Source organism: Strix uralensis, chromosome 8 (assembly GCF_047716275.1).
Source record: "Strix uralensis isolate ZFMK-TIS-50842 chromosome 8, bStrUra1, whole genome shotgun sequence".
NCBI classification, from domain to species: Eukaryota; Metazoa; Chordata; class Aves; order Strigiformes; family Strigidae; genus Strix; species Strix uralensis.
The window spans coordinates 16,672,224-16,691,761 of record NC_133979.1 but is presented as its reverse complement, the minus strand read 5'-3'; the positions used below and the strand labels follow the sequence as shown (position 1 = coordinate 16,691,761).

Sequence of the window (19,538 nt, the reverse complement as noted above, 5' to 3'; positions counted from 1 at the left end):
CTCTGCTCACGATACACTCTGTCTTGCTTCCCCGCAGAGCAGGAGCAGTACTCCCATATTGGCAGCTGCAGTCACTACTGCTTTTGCCTCTGCACAAGAAATTGATGCTTACTCTGATACTGGCTCTTTTGCCTGGCAGTAGTCTCTAATGACTACGATGTGAGGACTTCTTAATGGGGTGAAAGCTGGGTATCAACCAGTTCTGTAGGAGACCCTGATATCTGGGAAGAGCAGATTCTTCTTCAGTTGATGCAGATCTCTAAGGCAACAGCAGCCGTAGTGCTGAGCATGGGAAGTAATGGGACTCGCCTGTCAGCGGCAAAGGAAATGCCTCCGTGGGAAGTGGTCCTTCCTAACATCCATCCGTAACCACTGTTGTCCTTCTCAAATGATGTGTGGAACCAGAAACACTACTGGAGACCAGGATGCTTTTGTGAGTCCCAAGCTGGTTTTCACTGAGTGGGCAGAGGAGGTGGGGGCAGTCACTGGGACCAACCGTGCGTGTCACCTGCTTGTGCACACTGAATCCTGGAGACACAGGTTTCTGTCAAAATGATCAGGAAACCTGTTGCCATTCAGAGGTTGCTGACTGTTAAAACTGTTTTAATTAACTGGCTGTCAAAAAGACTGATAAAAACCTTTTAGCTACGTAGAGAGGGCTCTGCTCCTGTGTGTGGCAAAGCTCAGGGCTCTGGGAGTGTTACGAGCAAAGCCCTTCCAAGGCCAAAGAAAGAGCTGTGTGAGGACAGTAGTGGATGTGAGGTCTACAGATGGTAAAATCCCACTTTGGGAAATGAATCTTCTATGGAGCTGTGTCATGGCACTTGTCCCAAAACCCTGAGGTAAGCTCAGCTGTGACAGAGTAAGTGATGAGGGGAAGAGAAGGAGGTGAAACTAGGAGCATCATTCTCTGGGGTTGTTCAGGTAAAGCAGGTAAATACCTAAGGGTCTTAAGCCCATTCGCTGTTTAGAAAGGAAAAAAATGCTGGCTTAGAGTATTAATTCATTTCTTGTGTTTCAGAAGCAGGCAAAGTAGAGGGGGAAGATGACTGAATCAATTTTTTGTAGTGTTTTCTATCAGAGCAGGATGTTGGTAGGAAGAAGGGGCAGGACTGGGGAAGAAAAAGGAACATTACAGTTTTTGTCCATAAAGAAGGAAAACATGCTGTGCAGAAGAGGGCATTGAATCCTAGGACAAGGTGTTAATGATATCTAGGTGTTAAAGCTCTGAGACTTTACACTGTAGTTAACAAAGCATCAGCTTTGCTGCGTTGGTAGTGTTGCTGAAATGAACTGTCAGTTTTGGGGTTGTTTATAGAGCAATGCAGGAGGCAGTCTTTGGTGTTCGCTTAGGGTTCTTTATTTCCTAAATACTTCGTTTTGAACATGTATGAAAATCCGAAGAAACACATTGGGTGGGGTGTATGGTGCCCCCAAGGTTTTCCTTTCACAGCCTGCAGGCTTTGACCTGCCAATCGTTGCCCAGACCGGGTCCTGCCTGTCACTTAAGTGCACAGTGTGTCAGCTTAGAAAGACTGCAAACTTGTAACACAGTGCATAATTTAGCCTGTGATACCTGATGAACTATATGCGTGATTAGAACGTGCTATGCGGGGATGCATCTTCCAAAGGGATGCTAAAATTAGCAGCTTTACAGTTTGACCTGATTTTTCTTTGTTGCTGGTTGTAAAGATAGAAACCACTACGTGGTTAAAATCTGTTTTGTTGTGTTCAATTGCGTTTTATTTTGAGAAGGAGAGGGATAATTTTAGTTCTTCAGAACTAAAAATTAGATCAAAATCCTGGCAACTCTTCAAGATAAATGAGCAACCTTGCAATGAAGGGGTTTCTGTCACCTTGGAAACGCAGTTGGAAAAAGACATTCGGAGTAATTTTAGTTTCAGACTTCCCTCTGCCCTTGTCCCTCCCATGCAAATTCTGTTTTTACACCCAGTATATCCGGTTTAGCTGTGTTTTTGTTCTGTATAGACAACAGGGGAATTGGCCAGACAAAAGTGGAAGAACACTGAAAATGACCTTGCACATGATGTTTCAGAGCAGGAGCCGGTGTTTGGAAACACAACAAAGTTAAACGCATCCAAAAATAGATTTTAAAAAAATCAGCCATTTTAGGCCTTGCATCTCAATGTAAAAAACCCAAAAGTTTAACTTAATACTTGTTTTTTACATACTGTTGAGTCTTTCTATTCTGGAGAAGAATATGGCCTTTAGGAAACAAATTTTAGCAATGAGAAGGAAGATTGGGGTGGTGGTTAAACAAGTAAAAACTTACTTTGAAAAATTGATGTAATCTAGTAAATATACACGGCCTTTCAGAATCCCTATCATTGTGATATCTGTCTGAAATTTGTTGCATTAAAGTGCTGTGGGTCTTTGTTGTGGACATTGCACAGATCATGCCATGGCATGGCTGGAAACTCGAGTAATTAGAGAAGAGATTAGAATAAAGTAGTGCTTCTATCCACTAAAGAATGTAAATATTTTGAATATTTTCAATAGTTCATACTTCTCAATAACAGATCTCACCTGAAGAGTGGCCTTACTGAGGGCCCACTAGAGAAAGCACAGAAGCCTTTGTAGCCTTTCCCATCTACTTGAAATCAGCTGAGATACATGGACTTTCTACTCCCACTCAGAAAATATTTCAAAGTGAAAAGTAAATCGATTTTCAATTATTTTAAAGATTAAATGGCATTTAAATGTATATTTTATTGTCCAGGTAATATTCCTGGAAACTTAGGGGAACTCATGCAGGACAGGTTGACAGGCCCTGTGCCAGCATCTGATGTTACCTCTGCCTGTTGGGCTGCTACCAGCTGTATGGTTTGTTAGGCTGGGTAGGAAAAGATCCCACCTAGGACCATGTGTCACAGTCTGAGCAGCTCAGAAAACTAGCAGGACATTACACTAATACATCATGTGAGACATGACTAGATAGAATAGCTGACTAACATTTGGGTTAAATTTTGGAAATGCTTCCTAACCACATGACTGGTTAGACTGTTGGGATAATAGTAGGACCATGTAACTTGAAATATTCAAAACGAGATTGGCCTGAATATGAGCATATGAGATGTGTGATTAAGGGAGCACAAATGAGATTATAAATCTATTTTTTCACCTCTGTTTTCTTGGATTCTGTTGTGTGTCTCAGGAATAACTGAATGTTATGAAGGACATTGATAATTAAAAGAAGTTTGACCATACCACCTTCCCATCAGCTGCTGTGCTTTTGTCATTCCTTGTTATCACAGGAGTGAGTGAGTGTTGGGAGCAAGCTGTCAGCAGATGGTAGGCAGCAACCCTGAGAAGTTTGCAAATGAGGGACTTTCCCCGATGGAGCCAGTGAGATCAAGTACTAGTCTTCTTGCTGCATTGTTCTTTACAAGTCAAGAAAGCTCATCAGGTCAAAACATGTGCTCCATAGTGGCTGGCCTAAGCAGGATAGTTTTTTTCTCTGGTGAAACACCGTTTTATGCTGGTTTACTTGATAGGTACACTCCAGGAGATGCAAAAAACCTCCAGGGTTCACCTGTGTAGCCATAGAAGAATGCTTTTCTAGTTTTCAGCCACTGTACTGAAGCAGTGTTGTTCAGATTCTGCAAACAAGCTAAGTATGAGCACGCTAATGCATGCACAGACTTCATTATCATAGCTTCTTACTATTAACTTCTCTGATTGCTCCCTTTGACGCACACACAATGGAGAGAAAGAAGAGAATATTTCCCATATGAAATTCCACAGATCTCTCAGCAGCCTGAGGTGATATGCTGGGTTTCTCTGGCTTTTTTTCATTTTTTTGGCTTTGTAACATACAGGATGACTATCATGAAATGATCATGTATGCATACATATAAAGTTGTTTGAGTAATAAAATTATTTAGCTTACATAAAAGAGAAAAACAGACTAGATCCTTTCAACATGTGAAACTCATTGGCATGTTTTGCCTACAGAAACATCTGTTCCTTAAAATTTAAGACTGTAGGAACACATCTTTAAGGCATCCTTGTGATTATCTTAAGTACTTTGAGCACAGGACACTATATACAGTTCTTAAAGGATCAATCTTTCAATTTAAGGACCTTTCCACTTCTCTTTTTAAATACTGCCTTTCCTTTTACAGCATTTAGAAGTCCTGTATACTTTGCTCTGACAGGAAACTTGGAGTTTTGAGGCTGATTATTAAAAAAAAAATACTATTCCTAACAATAGAATGGAAGAAAGGAATTTTAAGAAAGCAGATTCACCTAAGACCATGTTCATTCTGGCATTTGCTGACTGTTAATAGGCAATCAGAAGCCATTCAAGATATTCTTCTTACAATGTTTAAGTTTTGCAGGATTTTTAATAAATACATTTTGCATATGCAGCAGGTTTTAGGAGCCTGTGCACAATGGGATTTATGCTGGAGATACCTTGCAACATCTCCGGGACTCTGTTGTGTGGCTGGCAGACCCTTGGCTCTGCTAAGGGTCTGTCAGTCAGTACAGCACTCCCGTATGTCACTAACAGGGACTGCTACAGGACACAGCTTGAAAAACTTACAGTTCCAGCTAGTTAGGGGATGAGATTCACAACTATTACATTTAATCTACATTTGGATTAATAGCCAAGTAGTGTGAGAGCCTGAATGATGGTGGAGACTTTGTGAAGGCACGAGGCCAAGAAGAAAGGTGGATATGGGTGAGAACTCTGCTTCTTCCCTGCCTTCCTGAGGCAGAAATGGCAGGACCACAAATGTGGTCCTGGCCTAAAGAGATAGGACAAAATAGACAGAGAAATGCTTATTTAGTGACTTCAGTTCCTTCATAGACGATCTCCTGATGTTTTGAGCATAAACTTGAATCTGTTTTTCTTTTGCTTGAACTTACTACACTCTTCGTTTGTGTTTGCTTTCATTTCAACCAAGGTGGAGTGTCACTGATCTGCCAGTTTTGTCTCCATGTTAGGAGAAAGTAATGGTGATGATGGTCATGATACTGACTATTTTTACTGTATGGGTAATGCTTTGGCTTCTTTGTATCCAAAATACTTTGGTATTTTTAGCATATCTTCAGTGAGACTGGCATCCTACCATAGCACTGGCATGCTGGAAGCTTGCAGTCAGAGGTGGTAATGACAGCCCTGAAGTTCAATGACATGTTTTGAAAAGCTCACGGGGATGTTAGGTTGCATTCTCTAAAAAAGACAATTTAAAATAAGTGCAAAATACTAAAGAGCATGGAATACCGTCTTATTTCTGTTTAAACAAAGCACAGAAGGCAGAGCCGTGAACACTCCTGCTGCCTAACTTAGCTGATAGCTATGAATAGAAGTATTTCCATCACACTGCTCATTTGAATCTAGGTTAACCGTACATGGTTCTTAAAATCCTCTCCTGTTTGATTTTAATTACAGCCTAACAGGACAAGTAGACCAGGCCACTGGGAGCAATGGGCTCAGCACTTCACAGACCGCCAGGGTAGCTGCCGTCCTGATGCTACAAGTCACACCGCCAGAGCCCAGGAGGCCCATGCCACAGGCATCAGGGAGGAACAGATGGTGGCAGTGGCTTCTCAGAGGTCCGTTACCTCTTTGTGAGAAGGCACCAAGTTTGGTTGGCCATGGCCAAGAAACAGCAATGGAGGTGTGGTGCGCTGGGTATAAGATCTCGACAGTGACGCTCCTTAAAGCAGTTCTGGATTAAGGAGGTTTCTGGCAAGGACGTGCTGTAGAAAGGAGTCAGTGGTCTGAGCCAAACACTTGACTGCTCTTGGAGTCTCTAAAATTTGCTTTTAAAAAGTATAACCCCAACTGCAGATGGTTCCAGAGACCAGGGAGCAGATGGTGGAGCCATTTGGGTAACGAACACTTTCAGCTTTGTCCAGCCTGTTGTCTAGCAACCTCCTCAGATTTAGAATATAAATGGTTTATTCTCCCATTGGTTTGTCTTCCTAAGAAGATAACGAGCTGTATTCTGGACCCTCTGGGCCTCTGGGGTGCCTCGGCTGGCCAGTTCAAAATAGGGTCTGGGGGTAACAAAGGTATGGATGACTGTAGTGGTGTCTGCATCTGAGAGAGATCGGTTGTTTGGCAGGCTGGGGATAATGCACACGGCTATTAGCTGCCTGATAGGGTTTCATGGGACTCTTATTTCAGGCCATTTTGATGTCAGAAAGGCAGGCGCTTTCAATAAAAAGAGTGCTCATAGATTTTATTGGGGCATTCAAGTGCTTCCAGTTCCCAGCTGTCATCAGCTCCACTTTAGTCATATAGTTGTCACTTTATCTGCCTGTCTGCGACAGGTCTTGGGAGAAGAAAGATACCACTTTGCTAAGCTTTAATGAAAAGGAGACTCACTCACGTTTCCAGGCGTTTTTAATTTTACTTATATGAATGAATCCCACTGAAGTAAAATAAAGTATATCTTTACACAGTTACACCCTAAATTAATATGTAACTTTTATATCAGGTACAGGAGCAGGTCTTAGATGCTCTGAGGGATGGAATTTTCCAAAATCAGAGCAGTTCAAAACCAGTCACTGAGTTTGTACAGAAATGAAAGCCTGTGTACTTAGGAAAGCACAGCTTCTTCACAGTATCTGCTGAGGCAGAGCTGACCTTTGAAACTGTCAGCAAGGCTGTAAAGGTTATTTGTCAGTCTTTTATTAGGAACTACTTATCTGCCTAGCTTCATCATTCAGCTAGATCGGTGCCCAAACATTGCCACTTATGCATCAGCTTCTTCATCAGGGATATCCTTCTCATCAATGCATTTTCCAACTTTGGAAATCTAAATTTTATTTTTTTACTTGTGCAGTCATTTACAATACTCATGCCATCACTTCAGAAAAGATTAAGTAACTGGCAAAATCTCAGTCTGTTAATGCAAAAAGCTTTTTAAAACATTTCTCTTTGTACCTTCAGAAGAATACTGCTTTCTATTTGTTTAAGGTCACACTGTTTAACCGGTCCTAAATATTTGCCAGTCTCCTAAAAAGAAGCCTCTTCAAGTCAATGCAAGATCTAGTCCCATCCTCTTGAAGGAGCTTTTACTTTTTGTAGAAGGCTGAGTAAAAGGACTCACATTCAGCACTGTCTGCTTTACAGCTCCTGAACAAAACAGGCTGAGCTGAAAACAAAAGCTCAGCTTTGACTCTTACTCCACTGGCTCAAGTTAGTTCCAGCCAGATCCTTAATGTTATTTTATCTGCAGGGTTGGGTGGGTTTTTTTTTTTGTGTGTGATCAATGCCAACTCTGTTGGGCAAATACAGGATGCATAGGGATTTAAAAAAATCCAGCTGCCAACAAGAAAAAGTGCTTTGTAACCACAGTTTGGAATGGAAACAATTTTCTAAGATACAGATCAAACTGTGTTTATAGACTCCACTATTGGCAGCTTTTCACCAAGCTATTTCCTGTGTGCCTATTGCATAGAGGAATAATCTAAATGCTTAAACTAACATTTAAAACCATACAGAACATGAAAAAAATACTGTGTGAAGCAGCACAGAAAACACAATGATGTTGAATTTTCTTTTGCTTCCATAGCTAATACTCATGGGAGAAGGCAGTACTGTGCACCAAACATCAGTACTCCAGTTCTTTGCAGGATTTGGTCCTTACTCTGGCTAGTACCTACTTTCTACTAATATTGTTTTAATTGCTAAAAGGAAATATCCAAGTAACGAAAATTTCCAAAAATGCCACCTAAATAAGAGGAACTTGTTAAAAGTTACATACAGTTACTTTAAATGCAGTAAGTTGTTAATCACTAGGGAACTAATTCAGACAATCTAAGGCACAGGCAGACAGGAGGAATCTGATTTCCCATTACAACAGGTGGGAAATTGCAGGTGTGAAGATGACAGTCAAGGCAGATGTGGACTTCTTTTGTTTGCTCAGTTTGAAATGGTTGCAACAACTTTTTCTTGCAGAAAAAGCCCGGAGTTCATCTGCTACCTGTTTTGAATCTTTTCACTGTTTTTTTAATGGGTCAGAGCCTCTCTTCCAGACTTCACATGCATTCCCTTTGCTTCAGGCATGCATTTGCTGGTGGCACAGCTAACCTCCTGATAGCATCAGTAAGGTCAGTGCAGTGGAGCTGTGGTGCCCATGCAGAATTTTACCAGGGATTTTGTCACTGATGTTCTGCTTGGCTTGACTTCATTCCTTCTATCCAAGCCATGTCTCAGCTAGGGAGGATGGCAGCTGTGGTACGAGGAAAGGTTTAGAGTTGGGAGAGTAATTTAGGTTGGACGGGACCTCTGGAGGCCCTCTGGTCAGCCCCAGTGCAGAGCAGGAGCCGCACAGGTGAGCTTGGCCAGGGCCAGCCAAGTTTTCAGTGTCTAGAGGATGGAGTTCCTACAGCTTTTCAGGGCAACTTGTTTCAGCACCTGACTATGAGATGATCAAAAAAAATGGCATCAAATATGTTTATACCCTTCTTTGACTGTATCCTTGCAGATCAGGACCACAGTTCTGGAAGGTATAGTAAAAGGTTTAATTTTATGTACTGATTCCAGCCTAGACATCAAAGTTTTTGTTGGGAATGAGATAAGATCAGGTTAGAGGGGGTGGCATTGGGCTTTTCCTTTACTTGGGCCCATAGGTAATGAAGAAAATGTAATTGTGAATTAATCTGCTGGAGACAGATACATTAATTGTGCACAGTGAATGCACTGTCAGAAAAGCACTAATAGTTTTGTTTTTATGCGTTTCTTGCATGCTACTTTGCCAGAGATGCTGGCAAGATGTTCCTAACCCAGCCTGCGGGCACTGGGACGTGGCTGTCAGAGGGGCAGGGTCTGACCCCCGCAGGGACAGAGGCCACGCAGACCCTTTGGGACTCGCAGTTCCTCACCTGCACAGCAGTGAGCATTGGGACTGTCCCAGCCACCACCGTCTTGTCTGTGATTTTTCCCAACCAAAGGCATTCTGGAATGATTTTATGTCTTGCTCTGAGACTAGCACACAGATCTTTCCCAATATGTTTATTTAAAGGAATGTAAATGGTTTCAAAAGACAGGATGGCAAAATGGCATTTCAAGTTGTTGCAATGTGACGTATGATAACTATGGTGAGATTTTAGATAAAGAGAAATCATGACTACTCTGTAATGGGTTTTTTTACATTGTAGAAATACAGGTATTACTGGGTTAACTACTGTTGGTGTCTCACCCATAAAGATTCAAAATTTTAATCTCACTTTGTTCTTCAGGAAGATTTAGTTTCAAATGATGAAATTATTACACACCCACCCACCCCCCCAATCTGCTAAGAGAGGAAATCTGTGAATATGTGTGATGTTCATGAGCTGCAGTTGTTTTCTCCAGAGCCAAATGAGCGCTTTGTTTGGCCCAGTATTTGGGGGTTTGTTACGTACGGAGGCAGTGGAGTGGCTGGAATGCCTGCCTGCTCCCGGCTGCCTCCCGCGGGGAGGTGGCATCCAACCCACCGGCAACGGGTCGAGGGTGGCGATGGCTCTGCCGCTTTCACCCACCACCTGATAGGTGTATCGCAGATCGTTTGTAAGAAATGTCATAAAAAAAGCTGCAAACTAATTCCTGAAGCTGTTTATAATGAAATGAAATGCAGATCTAGACCCACGTAGATGTTAACCAATGAAAGCTGTCTCAGTACTTTATCTGGGTAAAAAATCAATGACATGTCATTTCCCGAGATGGGTTTCGAAGCGCTTGCTAATGGAACTAATGCACGACGTAGCTGAGCAACAAACACACCAAAACCAAATTTTTGCCCACTTCAGCAGCCTCAGTACATGATTTGGTCTGTCCTAATGCCGTTTGTCTCCTATCTATGTGGCATTTTGGCTGGAATACTAAAGGCTACTAACAGCAAGGCCAACTTCATCCCCGCCTCGCTGGCGCTGCTCTGCTGAGGAGCGTGCAAAGGCTTTTCAAGAGGGCGAGATGCTGTTCCCCGCTGCCAGGACTGCAGCTGAACTGCCTCGAACCTGCCGGGAAGCAACAACTGCCTCATGCACGGCCTGAGCCCAGGGGGAAAGGTAAGTTTGGAGCGATTTGTTTCTTTGGGGAAAAAAAAAATAACATCAAGGGAAAAGAAGTATTTCAAATATGCTGTGAATCCTTTGGTCTTTGGCAAGAAATGCCAAACGCAGACGATACTCCGAGCTGCAGCGACACACACTCCGAGTACAACTCGGGGTGCCGACGGGGAGCCCGTGCCCGAGCAGGACGGGAGCCGGGCCGGGCCAGCCGCCCACCTGCGACAGCCCCAGCAGCCCGGGCAGCTCCAGCAGGCACCGGCGGTCCCGCTCGCCTTTTGCCGTCGGGACCGGCTTCCCGGCCGCCCACCCCCCCGCCGCCTCCGGGGCCCCGGCGGCGCGGCGCTGTCCCCCGCTGCCCCGCGGGGAGCGGCGGGCGGGGCGGGGCGGGGCGGGCGGCGCCCCCCGCGCGGGGCGGGCATGCGCACTGTGGGGCGCCCTCTCACCCCGCGCAGCTATGCCAAGTATGCGCGCGGCGGAGCCGGGGCCGGGCGCGCGGAGCCACGCCGCCATGGGGCAGCGCGGCCCGGGGCTGCCGCCGCCGCCGCGTACGGGGGCTGCCGGCTCCCGCCGGCCGGGGCGCGGCGCCCGCTGAAGGCGGCGGCACCCAGGCATGGCCGACCCGCTCCGCAGGACGCTCTCCAAGCTGCGGGGCAGGAGGTCTCAGCGCGGGGCGGCGGCGGGCGCCGGGCACTGCCACGGCGGGCTCTGCGCCCCGCAGGGTGAGTGGCCGCGGGCGGGCCGGGCTCCGGCCGCCGGGACCGGCCGCGCCTCCACCTGCCGGGCGAGGCGGCGGGCAGCGCCGCGACGGCGGCGGGCGGGCGGGCAGTTCCCCGCCGGGCGAGGGGGGCGAGGGGCCCCGTGGGTGCCCGGGGTGCGCCGCGGGAGGGAGCGGGCCGGGGCCGGTCTTGGATTCAGCTCCCGAATCGGTCCTCAGCGGTAGCATCTTCACCTCGGTAATTACTCTTCCTCCCGGGAATGAGAATTCCTCATTAAAATAAGAGGTTCTTGAATTTAGACCGCTACTTTGTGTGAATCCCCGCACGTTTTCTCATCATATGACCGGTTTTTGGTTATGGGGTTTTTTCTTAAAGATGCACTTAAAAACTTACAAATACATTTTTAGTCTTGCTCTTGTTTCATTTAAGTACATAATTATTATATTTTTATAGTTTTACTAGGCAACTTAGTGAAAGAAAATGTGTTTAAGTAGTAGCCAGAAGAACTATGAATTTTTTGATCCATATATGGAGAGGCTGGAAAAAGCCATTCCCCTCTTCATTGCAATCTGAAAAGCAATGCACAGTGTCATGTTGAAATATTTTATATGCCTACGTAGTAGGCAGGATTTCAATTTTGACCTCAGTTGAGCTGAAACATTGAAGCTTTGGTTTCTGAGCATACATGTGTCATTACCATAATGGCTTAACTTTAAATACTATTTTATTTTTTTGTAGATAAAGTGGAAGTTGAAGGGAACACCTGACTTTTTTCTTCCCCCTTTTTTTTTTTCCTTAAACACCATATTGAAGTATTTTGAGAAGGAACCATTGTTGTGTCTGTATTTGTGTGGAGGCCTGGTCTAGTTTTGAGCATATATTAGATATATTTAAAGTACTAGTAGAGAGTAGGCAGTGTTATTCTGAAGGGCTTTGCTCTAGAACAAAAAGTACGTGCCTGATGTGTATCTCTGAAAGCTTTGTGTTTATTTAAAATTGACTAGTTACTATAACAGCTAACGACATTGAAAACTTGCTCTGTGACACTGAACCACGGGTTGTGCAGATACTTGCATGTGAAACAGTTTGTTGCTAAAATAAACGCAGGCATAAGGGCTTTCAGGATCAGGGCCAAGTTCGAATAAAGGGGAAGCAGTGCTTGCAAATACTGCTATCCGTTGCAGAAACTGCAGGGGAAGATGTACATGTAAGTGTATCGTTTGGATGAGATTCAGAGAACATTTACCATCAATGACCTCTGGCAGCATGTTGGCTAATTCGGAGACAGAGAAGGGTTAGTTTTGAATATGTGTGATAGGTGGCGTGTCTCTGCAAGCAGTGGGGTTGTTGGAGTACGCTGGAGCTACTTGATTATTAATGTTTCTGCGGTAAGCTTTTGCAGATGGTGTGTTACTGAGATACCTGGATAGATGTTGAAAACCGTTGAGTCTGCTCTGCGTGTTTGCTGCCACTGGGACTGAAGGGCAGCCTGAGGCTGATGCCAGATGTGTCACTGGGTGTATATTTAGGCACACTTTGCTTTTTAGGAGCCCGCTGTTTTGGGAATTGTAGGCATTCTTAACCAGCATGGAAGGGCCTGCACTTCTCCAGTGAGACAGGAAGTAGCAGTTATTTTTGTTTGTGGAAATACAGCTCTCGAATGCTCCATCTATTTATGTCGCTGGAGCAGGGACCGCTCCTTGGGCTGTCCGTGCAGAGGTGGAGGGCTTTGAGGTAGTCATCACCAGCAGGAGGATGCCCGCCCAAGAAATCCCCGATCCAAACCGACTTCTTGGAAATGTAGGCATAGCCCTATGCCAACTGCAGATTAGTTCCCCATCCTTTTGGCTAGTTCTTACTTGAAATAGTAGTGAAAATGTGTAAAGGGGAACCTTTACAATGGCACGCTTCCATTTGAGGCTATGGGTGGGGGAAGGAATATGGTTGCTGCCAACTCACTGGAACTTTGCCAGAGATCTGCATCCTCAGCCCTGTTTTCACATTTTCCTCAGATTCTGCTAATTGATTGACTTAGGCCCCAGTGTAGCAAAGGACTTCAGTGGAGATGTGCACTGGCTTCAAAATGAACACAGTTAATTTTGTTAATTCTTTGAACCAGGTTAATTCTTCAAATCACAGGCAGCGTTCATATTGCAGTTTAGCTAAACAAGTAAACTTCACTTAAAAAAAAAAATCACCAAATGATGAATCTTTCATCAAATAAATGGTGTTTCAGCTCTTATCAAGGATCTCTTCTGTTATTAGTGTACAAACCTAAAAAGAGGGTTGAAGGGAAGGTGTTCAAGTGACAATCTTTTTCCGGTATATGGTGAACTTATCTGGATTTACAGAGATGCTCCTCGAGTTCTCCATTTGTCTCTGCATTTTGTCATCCATTATGGGTGTGTAAATTATTTTTTGCTGAGAATAATGTTCAAGCAGTATCAAATAGCTGCTCCCATCCAGAATCTCCAATTGCAGAAGGCTCCACATGAAAGCAAGTTGTCTGTTTTAGGAGAATCAAGTTGTCCCTGTTCAGTCTTAGTGGCTGAGCAAACCCTGTCTGGGTTGTCATCCTCTGCAGAGGAGCGTGAGGGTTATCTGACCTCCATTCCCTGATTATAATTTGGATGTATTTGCAGCTTTCCTGCCAGTGCTAGCGAAGGGGCCAGTGCGTGCTCAGGGGTGAGGTGCTCACTCCTTGCGTGGTCCCACCTCCCCAGACGCGATGTGCTGTTGTGGTGCCCTGCAGCCTGCCGGGGGGGGATGGCACTGCTGCGGAGTGCGCTGCTTGGATGTGCTCTGACAAGGGGCTCAGGTGCAAGTGGCTTTTTCAATGCATAATTAAATTTGGCAACAGCCAAATTGCTTTAAAGAAATTCTGTCAAGTTTTGGGAGCAGTCCGTGGAATTTGATTAGGTGTTGCGTGAAATTTTTGTGGTGTAAAGGCTTTTCTACATTTCTTGCTTCTTTTCATGATGGTGTGTTTTGTTCTATTCCCCACAAATCAAGGGATGCTTCTGTCTTAGTTATAGGATAAAGCTGGTAAGAACAGTGCTTTCTGGAGGGTTTTGTGCAAGAGATATCCTCATCTTTATTTATATATAAATCTAGACGTGAATCTGTGTGGCATTTTTGTAGCCATTTAAGCAGTACACTACACCAAAAGCAGGGGCTATCTCTTCATTGGCATAAGTGAACTGGAGAAATACTATGTAGCAACTTTTCAAATCAACTGTACCTGAACTTGGCAGAAAAATAGCAGCCATTTCTATGTAAGTATGTGTGACCTTTCAGCAGAGCTATCTCACTGCCATTTATCTAAATTACATCGTGTCAAAAATACAGCCAAACAAGCCAGACTCTTCATCAATTATGTGCACATTCTGCTTTGACAGACTGAAATCTAATTTTATGGTCACATCAACTTATCTTTTGTTCTTTTGGATGAGGTCTAACACAAGCATGATACGACAGCATATGTGTTCATCTGTCAGAAGCAAAATATTCTAAACACTTGTTTTTCCCTCTCTTTTTGCCTTTCTTTCTGGGGACAGATTTAATAGAAAATGTTTACATAGCTTCGAGAAGCAGGAAGGAGCCCAAGTCCCCCCAGGCCAGCGAGGTGGCCGAGCACAGGCCGCAGATGAACAGCATTACCGTTTCTAAGAAACGTAGCTGGCTGCAGCAGAGCACGCACCGACCTCGTCCTCCTCCTCTGGGAGAAGAAAACGCCTGTAAGGAAACACACGGGGCTGTTATCCCAGTACCCAAATCTCCCATCCCGTGGCCTGAACCTGCAGTGCAGCAGGCTCCTTCCACATCCCCGGTGGGGCGGGAGCGCCCCACACGAAGCTGTGCTCCCGTCGGTGCCCTGCCGAGCACCGCAAGCCCTGCCACGCTGAGGAGCGCTGCTTTGGACTTCGGCGAGGATAATGACGCGGATGATGAAGGAGAAATATGGTACAACCCGATCCCTGAAGATGATGAGCCCGACTTGCCGAGGGTCCGCCCTTCTGCTGTGCATAGCCCTGTTGCTGTGGGCTCCCCAGCGGTTCGGTACAACCCCCACCCTGGGGGTGACTCTGGGGTGGCCACAGGTCCCCACGAGGGCCCCCCACGCTCCATGGAGAGCACGGGGAACAGTTGGATGGCTCAGCCCAGCGAAGCGAGTCAGGCCGATGCCGTGCATCCCGGGGAGCACCTGCAGCAGCACTGGCAGAGGTTTGCCTGCAAGGCTCCCGGTGTGCCAGCAGTAGAGGACAATCCTGCCTTTAAGTGCCCTTCAACAGGTAAGAGGGTTCAGGAACGTAAGTGTTATATCTGCTGTTTTCTTTTCGAGGAATTATAAACCTTCTTATGTCTTTCTTTTCTCTTTCTCCTTTTATCTTTATCAAGCAAATTTCCGGTGGAAATGCATGTCAAGTTCATAAAAAATTACTCAAACTGTGAGACTGATCCCTACTAAATGTAGAGCTGCACAGTCGTTTCTCAGTTTGTTCATGGCGTGTCCAGGTGTGGTTGTCCTCTGTGCTCTTTGGCCCCCACCTTGCTGAAGACAAAGGTTTTACAAAGCGAGCTTGCTAAAGCCTGGTAATGTGAGGACAGGCTGGATTTCCTTTGTTAGCTAGTGTCTAGCCCTGGCCTTGGATTCCAGCCTCGAAGCTACTTAATGTCTGCAGAAGTTTCTTTAACTTGCTGTCTGGGACTTTTTAATAAAGACTTTTTGGAAGACCATATAAACGCTATTCATCACATTGCTTTCTGTAATTACTGTCTTGTTGACTGTCTCAGGCTAATCTAATAGACTGGAGAGGAGTGGTTTTCACTTTCAGAAGCCAGCCTCTTTGTTCCTTGTTATCTTTGGCTGAGTGTTTGATAGTCTCATTTCCATAATTCCATTAGTGTGTGAATTCAGCATTTCATTAAAGATTTTTGCCAGTCTGTTAAAAAAATCCAAACAAAAATAAAACCACACCAAACAAAAGTAAGCAGAAAAAAATCCCAACTCTTTCCAAAAAGGTATTATTTTTAATTACTGGTGTGTCTTATATTATTTTGACCTTAACTCTAGTATCCTGTTGAGAGTTAGAAACAGCATAAAGTTCAGAAGACAGGGAATTCCAGGTTCCCCTTTTGGAGGCAGTTCACGCTTGGTTTGCACTGACATTTAAGAGCATGTATTTTTGCCCGGCTCAGCTGAGAGGACCTGGAACACCGGCCTCGGAGCCCAGGTGTGCATTGCCCTCCGGAGGAGCCTTCCCCATCCCAGTTGCCCCCGTCCAGCCCCTTTGTCCCAGCTGGCTTCTGGCCCCACAGCCCCGTGTGCCGGGAGCTGCTGTGCCCACATTCCCAGCACAAAGGTTGCTTCTGGGAACGGGGCTTGCTTCTGTAGGCACCAAAGCAACTGCTGTAAAGAGCAGAAGAAAAAATACTCGGTCTTCTCTCTGGGAGCTCACGTTTTGTTCTTTTAGTGGAAATGCTGCAGATACAAGCATATTTTAAGTTGCAAAGTGTGTTAAAGTTATCGGGCATTTATTTAGAAATAGCTCACTTTATAGCTGCATTGATTACTTAGACTGGTTGTATTTGCTTGCAAGATAGATGAAATACCATGTTTTTAGGTAGATTTTTGCCTGTGTTGGAGCTCTAGGTGCTTTGGAGAGGTCAATAAGCATGGTTATTTAGAAAAGCTCTGTGTGTGTCCTGCAAACTGTTTGACCCCCATTTAAGTGGTTAATCTCTCAATATATAGGTGACTATTTCTTAAAAAAAAAAAAAATCCTTTGTGTAAGAAGAAAAAAGTAAAAATTGTTTTCCTACTGAAGAAACATATCTGAAAGCAAAATTGCCCTTTTAAAGTGTCTTATGAAACCAGGAGGAGTGTTATGAATTTCCCCTGATTGATTTGTTATGCATTGTGTTAATTAAGGTACTTTAAATTCAGCACTCTTTCGCATGTATTGAATACTGATCACATTGAATAGATTAATTGATGATGAAGTGGATCCCTGCTGCTCAGTAATTGGCTTTATTATGGAGAAGTGTCTTAGTTCTTCTTTTTAATCCAGTTAAGGTATCTGCAGTTATATTCAGTTGAATTTAAAATGACAGCTCATCCATGCAAAATTACTGCATGAAAGGCAACATGGCCAATTTAACTTTATTTGTGTTAGGACCTTGTTTGAATTATACAACTGCTATGAAGTAGATGTCTATATTCTTAGAGAGCTGAGTACATTAAGTATTAACTCCTGACAGATAAGCAATTACTCCTTTGGGGAGAAGTCCGCTTACCTTATTGATAGGATTTTATAAAAGTCTGCTTACCTTATTGATATGTGTCAATATTGGTTAGTATTAGAGTCTAAAGTATTAGATTTTGAGAAGTATAGACAGAAGAAAATGGGACACTATAAAAGCCAACCAAATACATAGTTATTCATTTTGTCATTTGCTGTTTTCTTTGGATAACAATCAATTTTACCTTTAAAACTTTAAACGTTGCTGCCTTATTTGGACTTCCAACTTTGTAGAGATGATGATTGTGGATTCTTTTTGTTATTTTTTTGAGAGACTCTTTATTAGACAGAAGATTAAGAAAAAATAAATGATAGAATTCAGTTGTTGGGAGTTAAATAGGTATTTTCTGTAAATGTTATCAATAAAATGAATCATATTTGTGGGGGTGCTAATTTGCCCCATAGTCTTAATTTACACTATTAGTTCTTGGTGTTAATCTGGTTACTTTCTACCAATAAATGCCATTTATGTTAATAGGATTTGTCAGGTAATTCCTTAGCAAATAAATCTAGCCATGCTGGCTTTTAAAAAGAAACTTATTTTTAATAAGGCACCCCTATAGCAGAGCTTGGGAAAATAATTAATGTATTTTGTTTATAACAAGTAGAGAAAAGGTAAGAGTAAGAAGATAAATTGGTTCCGAGTTAGTAATGTAGAAATGCAGTGCCAGCTCAATTTAGATTTGTGGGAGAAGAGTTTTAAGTGGAAAGGACCCTGGAGGCTGTTTTTAATCTGATGTCTTCTTGAACAGGCAAAATGGTTATGATTGGAAAACAGGAATATTTTTTGTTTTAAATGCAATATGAAAAATTCTATATATAGTTTTCTGCATACATAAAGTGTTAAAGTAAACTTTTTTACAGCTGTTTAGGATTGAACTCTTAATTATATGTTTTTATAGATGTGTGTATCACCTGCAGAATGTTGAAGAAGTACATCCCCTTATAATATCGACTCCTGCAATAGGTTTATATTGTGGAGCTCTGGATAGTGCCTTCCAAAGAATTTGTAATATTTTTGCTTTTGGGGAGGATTACTGTTGGGATTAGTATCCACCTTATCAGTGGAATCATCTCACATGTGTCTGTATCTCAGAGACATTCTGGTAGGGCCTGCGCATTGTAGGATGCCAGGATCTGGACTGTGCTTTTGCTACTGAAAATGTATGTGTGTTAACAGTCTGGGTGGGAAATCCTGGTAGGAATCACCGTAAACAGATTTCTTTTCAACGTTGTAGGAAGTGGAGGTTGATACCATATTCCCAATTACCCCCAATATATGCCAACTGGAGTTTGCCTTAAATCATATTAAAGCTACAGTGCTCTTTCTCCACTTAGACCATGACCACTGTCCTGGTTTCCAAATACATCTTTTGGGGCCAATGCAGGCAAATATTTTGCATGCTTAGATGTTGCAAATAAGCTTCCAGCAATATACATAGAGTATACCAGACAGCAAATCCTATCTACCAGTTTCCTTCCATGTGTTGCAAATACTATTTGCTTGATTTTTATTTTTTTTCCAGGTGGAAGATGCTTTGTGATTTAATTTTCCAAGTGATAAGAGCTTTGGTTTCATGAGGCAGAAAAGCATTCATGCAAAATATTTGCATAATGTTTGAGGTACCAAAATGTTTTGCTGCGCAGCAGAAAGGTCTCTGCTCCCTCCTTCTGCAGAGCTGAAGCCAGTTTGCTGGTGGGCTTTTGGGGAGTTTGTGCACATGCTTTTGAAGGTCAAGGACTTATTCATGCATATGTCTTTGATCCATGGGGTGGCAATGCCATAAAGACCTGCTGGTGAAAGAGGCAAAAGGATGTAGCAGCTGTGGAGTGAAAGCAGTTAGTTTAAAATAGCTATTGCTTTTTCCAGTTTCTGATTTGTGCCAACTAACTGTTTATATCCTCTGACTGGGGAAATGTGGGCAAAGCTGCTCTTCATGCCACGAAAGACACAGCGAGGGGAGATCTTAGTGAGAGCAGCCCAAACAGATGGTGCTTGGCATCAGCCACGGTGCTGCCGCTTGCGTTTTGGTGCGCCACTAGTGTCTGAGTAGGGCCAGTTGTGGTTTACATGCATCGCAGAATTGATGATGTCTAAAATATCTGCAATAAACTCATCTTGGTTGTAGATACTGAACTCTTTCAGTCTGGTCAGAGATCTAAAGTGCTGTCACGCATGCTTCTTCCTCTCTAATGAGATACTGCTGTCAAGGATGCTCAGAGGATCGCTGCGGTGCTGAAGAGCAGGCAGTGGTCAGCCCTTCACCTCTCGGCATGGACGAGCCTCGTTGGGTTATGCTGTAATCAGTTCCCATTTTAATTAATGGACTATTTAAAGCAATTTATTTTATAACTTTTTCTCCTGTAAAAGTGATCCCTGGGTTGATGGGTTTATCACAGCTTGCTTAATGTCAGCATGCATAGTATTTGAAGAAAACAAACTACCTTTACAGAGTTCTTAGATTTTTTTTTTTTTTTTTTACCTTTT

At 43.6% G+C, this 19,538-nt stretch overlaps 1 protein-coding gene across 2 annotated transcripts in view; it reads left to right on the top strand.

Annotated features, from left to right (window-relative positions):
• The first annotated feature begins 10,529 nt into the window (after window positions 1–10,529).
• Window positions 10,530–19,538, top strand: part of SYDE2 (synapse defective Rho GTPase homolog 2) — a 31,367-nt gene continuing 22,358 nt past the window's right edge. For both annotated transcript variants that reach the window (XM_074876422.1, XM_074876423.1), the window contains exons 1-2: window positions 10,530–10,751; window positions 14,306–15,040. In XM_074876422.1, the coding sequence (XP_074732523.1) occupies window positions 10,643–10,751; window positions 14,306–15,040 (844 nt within the window). In that variant the 5' untranslated portion in view covers window positions 10,530–10,642. The remainder of the gene's footprint in view (window positions 10,752–14,305; window positions 15,041–19,538) is intronic.